Source organism: Equus przewalskii, chromosome 4 (assembly GCF_037783145.1).
Source record: "Equus przewalskii isolate Varuska chromosome 4, EquPr2, whole genome shotgun sequence".
NCBI classification, from domain to species: domain Eukaryota; kingdom Metazoa; phylum Chordata; class Mammalia; order Perissodactyla; family Equidae; genus Equus; species Equus przewalskii.
Window position 1 is genome coordinate 86,901,114 of NC_091834.1, and position 12,162 is coordinate 86,913,275.

At 41.9% G+C, this 12,162-nt stretch overlaps 1 protein-coding gene across 6 annotated transcripts in view; it reads right to left on the reverse strand.

Moving 5' to 3' along the window:
• Positions 1-704: 704 nt before the first annotated feature.
• The window catches only part of CHCHD3 (coiled-coil-helix-coiled-coil-helix domain containing 3), a 269,997-nt gene continuing 258,539 nt past the window's right edge, over positions 705-12,162 (reverse strand). For all 6 annotated transcript variants that reach the window (XM_008533744.2, XM_008533745.2, XM_070617730.1 and 3 more), the window contains one exon: positions 705-1,434. In XM_008533744.2, coding sequence (XP_008531966.1) covers positions 1,411-1,434 — 24 coding nt within the window. In that variant the 3' untranslated portion in view covers positions 705-1,410. The remainder of the gene's footprint in view (positions 1,435-12,162) is intronic.

Genomic DNA, 12,162 nt, shown 5'->3' on the forward strand with positions numbered 1-12,162 from the left:
TGGAAGAAGCTGAGGTTCGTATGGTGAGGTGACCTGGGTAGGTCCCACAGCTGGTACGTAGCAGAGCCACGATCTGAACACAGATGCACCTTATTCCAGAGCCTGTGTTCTTAATCATTTTGCTAAATTATCTCTCTGTAACAAGACAAAAATGAAATAAAAATCCTACATGACAAAAGATAATTAGATGACATCACAGAGCCCTGGCATTTTCTCCTCCATCTGTTTCTGGGAAAGGCCTTTCCATTTAGTTTCAGTGCGAATACAAATTTCCAATTTACCAAAATCCCAGATTGAAGCACCTATCCTCTGGTAAAAAAAGTGAGAGCTATAATCAGAAAGTTTTAATGGAATTGGAAAGAGGAAAAACTCTCAGGGTTAATTTTTTTTTTTTTTTTTTTTTAACACATCTTCATAGTATTGCAGTGTCAGAAGTTCCTAACAAAGGTTATCTAATCTAGTTCTTGCCCCAGGCAGGATGACTTATGTCATCCCAAAGAAAGGAAGGTTCATGCAATTTGTCAAGACCTTAGTAAATCCTACCTACCTGCCTGTGTGAGGCTCTGCAAAGTGTTCTGGAGCTTTTTAGAGGAACAGTACAGCACAAATGCAAATTAATAACAATATAAATCAACTCAATTCCCATAAGCATACCCATCTAACCCAGAGAAAGGAACACGCGAGGCCCCAGGCTACAAAGCCAGTCTTTGTCAGAAAATATATTTATTATTGATAGTGACTGAAGTAAAGATGTCAGTATTCATGATGGAGAAGCGGTTGTATAAGCCAAGGCTGCCTTTATGTTGATAAAAAAAACGCCTTATTTCACTTGTAATCATAAACATTATTCCAGTAAAAGAGGTACATTTTCTCTCCTTTTTGTCTTCTTACTTACATGATCACCATAATAAGTTAAAAATGAAATAGCTCTTACATAGTCAAGGGAGAAAATAAAAAGAGAGAAACCCAACATGACACAGCCTAGACAACTCTGCCCAGCACTGCTGCCACGAACTGGAGGTTTTCTGCCCTCCCCTCTCTCCACTCCAATTACCTTGGCCCCCATCTCAGCCCCCAAGCTTTGCTGGAGTGAGTTTACCAAACGATGGAGCTTGATGAGAGGAGAAAGTTGCACAGCAAGTACAAAAGGTGGAGAGGGCTGCCTTTGTCTTTTCATCGTCATAAATGATTACTAACACTGCAGCGTGCCCTTGATGGCTGATCCCTGATCTAGGCCTTGGCTTTTCAAATCGTCGCTGATCAAATGGTGATAGGCTTCTGTTGAATCTGCTCTCTGGTGCTTCTCTGTAATGGTCTTCTCTTTAAATGGATTACTTTCTTACTAGGAAAAAAAATGTTCCACCTCTGGAATTAACGTTGAAGGAGTTTTGCTTGTTCTACAAGTTGACTTTATCCTCCCTTCTCAAGCATGCTCTGCAAGAGAAATAGAAAATGTAAGTTTTACCACCAGAAGGTGGGGACCAAAAAAATGGCAATAATGTCTTAGTGCTATTTGTATTACTTTTCAAAGATCTACTTCTAAATCACGTAAAGCAAGGCATATGTTTCCTGGTCTGAACATAGTACTACCTTTAATGAACACCACTGCTTAATAACGTTTAATCTCCAAATGACCCCTCGCCCCACTATACCAGCCCTGAACCCTAAGGGTGGGCACAGCCTAGATTGTGGGGTTGAGGGGAGTGTGTGTGCCTTCTCGCTACCCCAGACATTTGGAAATGTGTGGCAACATTTCTAGTGGTCACAGGGACTGGGGGAAAGCTATTGCCAAGGCGGCAGGGGTGGGGTGGGGTGGAGTGGAGGTTAAACCCCAAAGGCTCTGGGAGGGAATCTCTTAATTGAAGTCAAGATTCTCTCCCAGAAACCTCTGCTCACTCTAGGCAGAATGTCGATGCTCATGAGCTCATAATACAGAGTTACGAAGATAAGCGTCTATTCCCAAACTGCAGAAATGATCCCTACATTCTACTCAGTTATTTTTGTGGGTGGGGTAGGGAGTGGTAGACAGGAAAAATTCTTTTACTTTCCTTCCAGTTTTATTAGAAATAACTGATGTACATCCCTGTATAAGGTTTAAAGTGTGCAGCATAATAGTCTGATTTACATAGACTGTGAAATGATTACCACGATAGGTTTAGTTAACATCTATCATCTCAGATACAGGAAGAAGAAAATAAAATAAAATTCTCCTTATGATAACAACTCTTCAGGTCTACTCTCAACAACATATCATACAGCAGTGTTAACTGCAGTCATCGTGTTGTCCATTACATTCCTAGTACTTACTTATCTCATAACTGGAAGTTTGTACCTTTTGATGATCTTCCTCCAACTCCCCCCCCATCCCCCGCCTCTGGTAACCACAAATCCAATTTCTTTTTCTACGAGTTTTTAAAACTTTTGTTTTTAGATTATACATATAAACAAAGATCATATAGTATTTGTCTTTCTCTGACTTATTTAACTTTGCATAATGCCGTCAAGGTCCATCCATATTGTCGCAAATGGTAAGATTTCCTTTTTGTTTTTTTATGGCTGAATGATACTCCACTGTGTGTGTGTGTGTGTGTGTGTTTATCTCACAACTTCTTTATTCCTTCATCCACTGATGGACATTTAGGTTGTTTCCATGTCTTGGCTGTTGTAAATAATGCTGCTATGAACATGGCAGTGCAGATATTTTTTCGAGTCAGTGTTTTCATTTCCTGTGGGTATATTCCCAGAGTGGAATTGCTGGATCATATGGTAGTTCTATTTTTAATTTTTTGAGGATCCTCCATACTGTTTTCCGTAGTGGTTGTACCAATTTACAATTCCAACAGTGTACAAAAGGGCTCCCTTTTCTCCACATCCACGCCAGCATGTTAGTTCTTATCTTTTTAACGATGGCCATTCTAACAGGCGAGAGGTGGTATCTCACTGTGGTTTTAATTTGCAGTTCCCTAATGACTAGTGCTGATGAGCATCTTTTCATGTTCCTGTTGGCCATTCATACGTCTTTTTTTGACAAATGTCTATTCAGGTCCTTTGCCCATTTTTTAGTTGGATTTTTTTTTTTGCTATTGAGTTGTATAAGTTCTTTATATATTTTGAATATTAACCCCTTATCAGATATATGGTGTGCAAATATATTTTTACCATTCTGTAGCTTGTCTTTTTTCGTTGAGCAGAAGCTTTTTAGTTTTATGTTGTCCCACTTGTTTATTTTTTATTTTGTTGTTTGTGTTTTAGGTGTGATTTTCAAAAAATCATCACTAAGACCCATGTCAAAGAGCTTTTTTCCTACGTTTTCTTCTAGGAGTTTCACGTCTTACATTTAAGTCTTTAATCCATTTCGAGTTAATTTTTGTGAGTGGTGTAAGATAGGGGTCTAGTTTCATTCTTTTACATGTGAATATCCAGTTGTCCCAGCACCATTTAGTGAAGATGCTGTCTCTTCTCCAGTGAGTATTCTTGGCTCACTTTTTCAAATATTAGTTGACTGTTTTATGCTTGGGTTAAACTTCTGGGCTCTCCAATCTGTTCCACTGGTCTATTTTTGTTTTTTTATGACAGTACCATACTGTTTTAATGACTACAGCTTTATAGTATAGCTTGAAATCAGGAAGTGTGATACCTCCTGCTTTGTTCCTCTTTTGCAGAATTTCGTGGGCTATTCAAGGTCTTTTGTGGTTCTATAAATTTTGGGAGTACTTGTCCTACTTCTATAAAAAATGCCATTGGAATCTTGATAAGGAGTGCATTGAATCTATCTATAAATAGCTTTTGGTAGTACTGACATTTTAACAATATTAATTTTCCAATCCATGAATGCAGGATACCCTTTCATTTATTTGTGTCTTCTTCAATCTCTTTCATCAATGTCCTGTAGTTTTCAGAGTAGAGATCTTTTATCTCCTTGGCCAAATTTATTCCTAAGCACTTTATTGTTTTTGGTGCGATTGCAAATGGGATTGATCTCTTTTTCAGAAAATTTGTTGTTAGTATATAGAAAGGCCACTGATTTTTGTATGTTAATTTTGTATCCTGCAACTTTACTGAATTCATGGATTAGTTCTAACAGTTCTTTGGTTGAGTCTTTAGGATTTTCTATCTACAAAATCCTAGACAGGAAGAATTCTGAACTATCAGACTAAAACTCTACAGCTGGGGCAGGGTAGTATACTGTCTCCTTTCTTAGGAGTCTTTTTTTTTTTTTTTGAGGAAGATTAGCCCTGAGCTAACATCCGCCGCAATCCTCCTCTTTTTGCTGAGGAAGACTGGCCCTGAGCTAACATTCGTGCCCATCTTCCTCTACTTTATACACGTGGGACACCTGTCACAGTATGGCTTGATAAGCAGTGCATAGGTCCACACCCAGGATCTGAACACGCGAACCCCAGGCTGCCAAAACAGAATGTGCGAACTTAACTGCTGCGCCACCAGTCCAGCCCCATTAGGGATCTTTAAGAAGACAAAAGCAATCCTCTTCCCTTTAGTTTTGAAATTACTCAGGAAGAGGAGGCCAGGTCAGGCCTAAAATTGCCTCTACTCTGCTCACACCTTCTTCCCTCCATCCCTCATCCTTCCAGCCACTTAATCACCCAGCTCTTAACTGAGCTCCCACTGGGTACTCACTACACTGAGTTAGGTTCTTTGGGGAAACCAATACACACGCGCATGGAAAATTAAGGCATAATACAGAGTAATTTGCTGTTTAAAAAATATATTTGCTAAATATACGCTAAAAATTTATTTTATTGAATAAGTAATACAAACACACAATATAAAATTCAAGAACAGAAAGATAGACAGGAAAAAGTCCTTTTTTCCTTCCTCCTGTTTCCCAGCTTCTTGTGTACTTTTCTAGGTAATAGCACAAAAGAGGAGTGGTTCTGTCTAGTTCAGAACAGGATAACTCTCTGCAGCTGGAGTGACCAGAGGAGGCTCCTCAGATGATCTTTCATTATGGAGAGAATACAGACAGAAGGACTGAGGGTAGGTTTGGGCAGAGGCAGGGGGGGGAAGCAGTGGCAAAGATTCAGAGGGTGGAATAAACCCAGTATGTATGGAGGATGGAGAAGACAGCCCTACCTAGACGAAAGGGTGGGCACTCAGGATGTACCAAAGAAAAGAGGGTAAAAAGGGCCCAGAGTGAATGCCAGGCTGAGATACTTCCTGTTGGCCAATGAAAAAACCTGGGAATCCAACACGTCTTTCAATAGGAGAATGTCATTTAGGAAGGTTACCCTGACATCCTTATATAATGGACCCAAGAGAGGAGAGTCTGGAGGCAGGAAGACCAGGGAGTGGGTGGACTAGAAACCAAGCAAGGGCGGGAACGAGAAATAGACAGAGCCATAAAAAGACACAGGAAGAAAGAGTGATGGTGAGACCTAAGGGATGGTGGATCCTCAGTGACGGGGAGAATGACGGTGTCGCCAAAAGAACCAGGTAAGTCAGTGGGAGGAGCCAGCTTGGGAATGAGGAGGATGACTTAAATTTTGGATCTGTGACTCTGGGATGATGGTGAGACGTCCTAGATGGAAATGTCTAGAAGGAAGTTGCAGGCTTGGGAAGAGAGATAAAGGGTCTTTAGAGATAAAGATTTAAGGTCAAAAATGAAGAAAAAGGATTGAAATAAAGGGGCAGAACAGAAATAGTGGAAGGACATACAAGTGTGTTGGGTCACAGAAGCACAAAATGGATAGATTATCCTAAAGAATCAGTGATTATAGGTTTCTAAGAATTCTACACCCATGGGGTACAAAAGAAGAATAGATATAAAAGCAGGCAAACTAGTTGGGAAAGAACATACACAGAAATGCTCAGAAAAGACAATGATTCAGTCAAGGAGGAAGTAAATCAGAAAGCTAGATGTATCTAGAGAAAACAGGAAAGATAAGTGGAAGACTTGGCAGCAGAGTTGTCTTGTAGAACCAATACTGGAATAGAGTCTTCTCTTTTTTTTTTGGTGAGGAAGATTAGCCCTGAGCTAACTACTGCCAATCCTCCTCTTTTTGCTGAGGAAGACTGGCCCTGAGCTAACATCCATGCCCATCTTCCTCTACTTTATACGTGGGACGCCTACCACAGCATGGCTTTTTGCCAAGCAGTGCCATGTCCGCACCCGGGATCCGAATCAGTGAACCCCGGGCCACTGAGAAGCGGAACGTGTGCACTTAACCACTGCACCACCAGGCCGGCCCCTAGAGTCTTCTCTTAAACCCATCATTCATATGAGCTCTGTATTTGTTGGAAAAATTAAAAATTGAGTACCTACCATGCAGAAACAGACCAGGCAACATCACAATGTCATTCATCCTCACACCACTGTGACTGATCTGTATAAACGTCTCTCCAACCCCATGGACGGGAAGCTCTATAAATTTCAGATATTTAGACAACCTCACCACAACATTATTTATTAGTACAAAACTGAAGTCAGTATAAAGTAGATCAATACTGAGCCCACCTAAGGGCATTTAGTTACGAAAGAAAATGACCACTTTACGAGCAATGCCATTTTGCAGGTTATACACTCACTAGATTCCTCAACACACCAATGGGAACTTTAAGCTGTTATCTGCCTGGTCAAGACTACCTGGCTGTGCCTCACTCTACCGTTTGGGCCCTATGGCTATAGCGATAGCCATGTGACAATGTGTACCTCTTTTCAAATAATCTGCAGCAACCACAACATAATGAAAGCAATACTTAGTGTTTTCCAAGAGTCTAGGGAGTCTTTTTACTATTCTTCTCCCTGCAACCTCAACCAAATACAGAAGGGTAATTTTTCAGCCAGATCATGTAATGCTGAGAATGTCAGACTCTCTTTAGGAGAGACAAGCTGGGCCCTGGCTGGTTAGAAGCTCAGCAGGCCAGTCTGACATAAAGACACTAAAAGAAGACTTTTGAAAAAATATAAAACACGGAGAAGTAACCACATTCACAAAACACCCTGCTACATGTTTTATAATTCTAATCCCCAAAGATAGCACAGTGGTTCAGCTGATTCATGGGTGGCTCTTTCAAGACACAAGGGACAAGCTGGTGTCTTCCAGGACTGGCCTATACACACATTGTCAAACTGCACTCAGTTGCCACCCAAGGGTGGCAGAGGTGGTACAAAACTGCCTCGCTCTGTCAGAGACATTAACAAATACAACGTCAAGTCAAATTTTAAAAAAATAAGTTAATTGGTAAAACATTCTATGTTATTACTATATCAAACCATGCAACAAAACCTGCTCACATCCAGACCTAAGGGCCTTCGGCTGGAGGGATCCTGAGGCTTGGTAGGGTCTATGTCATTTAGCGTCCATCTTATAGGTTCTCCTACCATTTCTGCACTGGTTCTGAAAGTAGCTGCTGTTGGGCTGAATTTTAACACTGCATAAATTTAACACTGCATAAATTAACATAGGAAATCCCCCAAAGAATCAGGGAGAAGATTTGCAAGTTATAAAAAATTGCTTCCTTCATTTAAGGAACTGCTAATAGTTAATCTTAACGTGGAGAAAGAAATTCCCTGCATTTGTTCATCATTCATGTATGTGGGCCTGCAGAAACTCCTTTTATAAACAGCTGGGTGAATTTTACCTAAAGGAGAGAATGGTTCAGACATCGACACTGCTCTTTTCCCAATTCTCTTTCTGATTCCAGCCACTGCGGAAGGAACAACTGGCAGCTCACACCGTCAGACAGAGCAGTACCTCTGGAGACCAGAGAGTGCGTGTCATTTCCATTTATTAAAACGATCTGAACTGTTTTCTTCCAATATTTTTGTTACACAGTAACCTTGTCAACTGATTTTTGAATTATAGCTTTCTTGGAGGGGTTGACTATCACAGCAGTGTGTCAGCTACTGGCCGTCTCAATATATTTAAGAGAAATTATGGAAACCGTGGATTGCTAAATAATCATGAAGAGAATAAAAACAGTTTTATTTTTCTAAAAAGATACCACTCAGAGTGCTGGTCTCTGACTAAGCTTACCCAGCATCTCACCAAGGTTTCAAAAGACCTAATGAAGCTGGGGATGGAAGGAGGAAGGTGTACAGAGGCAATGTTTATGGGGGAAAACTAAAATGGGAACGAGTCCTGGGTGTACCTGAGTTTTTAAGGAGGGACAGGAAAAGTGGGGAGTGAAAGAGAATGGAGCTATGAGGGGGAATAGGGAGTGGTAAAAACAGAATGAGAAGACGGTGAGATAGAAGCAAAAGTAATCAATTAACTCAATATATGAGCAGCACAAAACGAGCTTTGCCTGTGTTCCGAGTACCACTCCTGACCACCTGAAAATCTGATTAGCTAACTCATTTTGTTTTCAATATCTGTCTATTCCCCCCAGCAAGTGCTGTTCTTTATTGTTCCTATTTTGGAGGAAACACAAGTTAACTTTTTTTAATGCCTGGATCTTGTTTCAAATCTTTTATGACAAATGCTCTGTGTAATATTCACATTAAGTTATAAGTAATTAACTGTTTATACAACTTGCTGCAATAACAGACAAAACACTAACATATTACAGTTCTGACTCTTGAAGGATAAGTACTAGAAAAGAAATACCCACTAAGAAAAATGAAAGTCAGGGGCCGGCCCAGCAGGGCAGTAGTTAAATTTGCACGCTCTGCTTTGGTGGCCCGGAGTTTGCGGGTTCAGATCCTGGGCGCAGATCTACACACGACAGCATGGTTGTGTCCCACATACAAAATAGAGGAAGACTGGTATGGATGTTAGCTCAGGGATAATCTTCCTCAAGCAAAAAGAGGAAGATTGGCAACATATGTTAGCTCAGGGCCAATCTTTGTCACCAAAAAAGAAAATAAAAATGAAAGTCTATTACCATGGTAATATTTCTTCTATTAAACCTAGTTTAAAGAAAAGAAAATGTCATAAAGCAACTATTACTCTCAGAAAGTGGGTTAGAAAAGGATTCCCAACATGGAAGAGGCTGGGGTAACAAATTTAAAGGGCCACCCCAGCAATGGATGGGAAATCTATTATGGAACACACATGTGTCATCCTGAGGATGAGTGGCCCAGCTGGGTGATTAACAAATGTCATTAGGTGATGACGATAAAGAAGCTTTCAAATAGAATAAAAACATGCTCCCATAGGTTTTCCCAGAAAGTTAACCTTCTTGATTTATTTTTGTGCTCCCTGAAAGTGGGCGTCCATGTACATCAGAAGCAAGTATGTAAGGAGAGGGCACCTGACGTGGGTCAGGGGACGGGAGCAGGGTGACGGGAGCAGCAGAGCCAAAGGAGAGTCTAGTCACAATTGTGAGCTGACCAGGAGACCCTGTTACTTTGGCTGGGTGCCTCTTTCCTCCTTCCCATCCACGAAAACCAGGTGTGGCCCCTCAGTCAGGAGCACCTACAGCTTCAATGGGGGCAAGAGGAGGGAGGAGAGAACTGTTTTAGGGATTCTCGCCCTCTGTCCAAGACATCTTCCAATTGGTTCCCGAGGCTGGACTAGGAACTAGCTCCTAAGGTTAGTCTGATTAGACCTCTGCCAGATGGCTCAGACCTGGGAGGCAGTGATAGGTAGCGGCAGCTCCTCATCTTGTGAAACAGGAAAACAAAGACCCGGCAGGACCTCCCAAAGGTTGAAGGCCTCAAAGGCAGTCCAGGCCAATGGGCTCCAGAGCTATGGTTCTCAAACTCTGTGCACAGAGTTACCTGTGGAATGTGTGGAAAGTTCAGATGCCCAGGTCCCTCCTCAGACCTTCTGAATCAGAATCTCCAGGGATGGGGCTAGGCATGTGTGTTTTAAAATAAACTCCCCAGGTGCTTCTGATGCTTACACGCATTTGAGATCTGACTCCACAGGGAAGAGTGCACTGGGTGTGGCATCAGGAGCAGGCTATTGCGATCTGGACTCCACCCACCTACAGATCAGTGAAACTCTCTGGGTGCTGATTTTTCCATGGGAAAAGATGCTATTAGGTAATGTGATTTCTAAGCTCTTTCTAGCTCCAACAGCCTATGTGTCTATTAAATCATTTGCAGGTAATTTATAGTTCATCTAAAAACAATGATAAAATACAGCTTGCTCTGGCACTAGGTTCTGCTTTCAAGAATTTTGATAGCTACTACTATGTTTTCAAATATTTGAGCCCTGGTCTAACACAAATCCAAGTCAGAGGGGAGATAAAATACACTGTCCTTAAGAAGGCTGACAAATTCTGCCCCGGTAAATTCCTCCAGATGCACTGATCTTAAGGTTTTCTATTTAAGAGGTTAGCTATAGACTTGGAGGTATCATTCACATTTTCAAAATGAAGACCAGGGTGCACCAGCCTTGGGATGGAGGAGCTTCATGCTTGGATTTAGCCTCACTTATCCGAGTCTTCACCCCATGCTCCCCACTACAACCAGGTCAGTTTTTGGTCTCCTCAAAGACACCAGCAAAGAAGCATATAGGCCTGAGTGAGGGCTGCTTTACTTATAAGATGACTTCACTTTGGTCTTTCCTTCAGCCGAGCTGTTTGCTTGACTTGTTGTTGATTTAAACCTCTGCTTTGGTTTATCAACTCCTGACTGGCCTCCAGAATCTGACTCCAGGCTCTGCGCTGACCTCTGTCCTTTGGGCATCTCCTGGGTCTGGCCTTTGCCTCTCAAGGAAAGTCCTGGTCTTTCCTTGGCTCTTCTGATCTGGTTTGCTGCTCCGTCTCCACAGTCCCTCACCACCCATGGTCTCTGGTGCCTAGAGTGAAAGTCATCACAGTACAAAGGGGCCTAGGGCTGGCTAGAGGTAGACAGCCCACATTTTCTAATGCAGTTCATTAGCTGGCAGGCTACACACTGCCAAGCAGCATTCAGATAGCCATTTTTCACGTCACTGACTTTGGAGAAACAGTGAAACTGTTTTTACCCTCTCTCAGTTCATTCTGCCACCTTGGCTTCCTCAGAGCTGTCAGGAGTACTGGCTTCAAGGAAAGGGTACATAGCTGTGGGAGGCCAGGCAATACGCAGACCAATCAGAAGGGCTTGGGGATTGAAAGCTTAAGGCTGACAGCAAAATCTAAGAGGCAGAGGCACAAATGCTGGAGGTCCCCAAAGCAGGGGTGCTGCCTGCACTAAACAGCCCATATCTCTTAATCTGAATGTGCTCACAACATGTGTGCTTGTGCACACCTCTTGCTCTCATAAATGGATGTGGAATCAGTCCTAGAGTAAAGGAGCTGGAAGGCCTTGGTGGATCACTTAGTTCAAACCCTTTATCTACTAAAGAAGAAACTGAAGCCCAGGTCACCAGGACTAGATTGGAATGTTAGCTACAGCATTTCCCATAAACCCCACCCTCCAGTGAACACAGAATGTTCCCCAAGAGTCCATCCAGCTTTGTACCTTTCTGTCAATAGCAGCAGGGCTGGGAAAAGAGTTGGAATGCTTAGAATTGCTGCCCCCTGAGCAGCTGGATTCTGCAGATAAATTGAGGGGCAGTGGGGTGTTCCAGGGAACACAGGCAATGCAGACCTGAGGGGAAGCCCTTTCTACACACTCCCCATTTATAAACAGAACTTGGGCACATTTCAGTCCTCTAGTGGGCAAACGCTATTAGCTTCCCATTTCCCCTCCTTTCCATGGTCTCCTGTAAGGTAGGTGAGGCAAGACTGAACGGGAATCAGATTTTAATGGTAAAAACAGGTAGTTCAATCTTGGGAGTTCATAGAAAGCTATGAAGCTAAGCAGATACAAGAAATAAAAGACATAGAAGTCTATCAATTGATGTCTTCTTACATTTTTAAATGCTGTATCTCATATAGCTAGCCAGTAGCTTTTAAGTCTTAGAAATAATAATTATAGCAATTTAATATCTCTTTACTCTCACGAAGAACACATAACTTAATATACTGGAAGTAACAGTCTAAATGCCTCATGTCAACCCATGAGGAATTGTTTAAGAATAGCTGAAGAAAGACTGATGTGAATAAGTGGGTGGATAATGAAGAAAAAGTAAGGCTAAGGAACATCCGGAAATTTTCCTATCGGTAAAATCTATTAGTCTACAGAACTGCCCCAAGGGAACCAGTGAAAGCCCAATCTTATGAGACATTTAAAAGTGGATGGATTTGGCTCCTGGAATTATTCCAGGGGGAAAACTCTCCCACTATGCCGGAAATGGACAACATGATCTAACGGGTTGTTGTGTT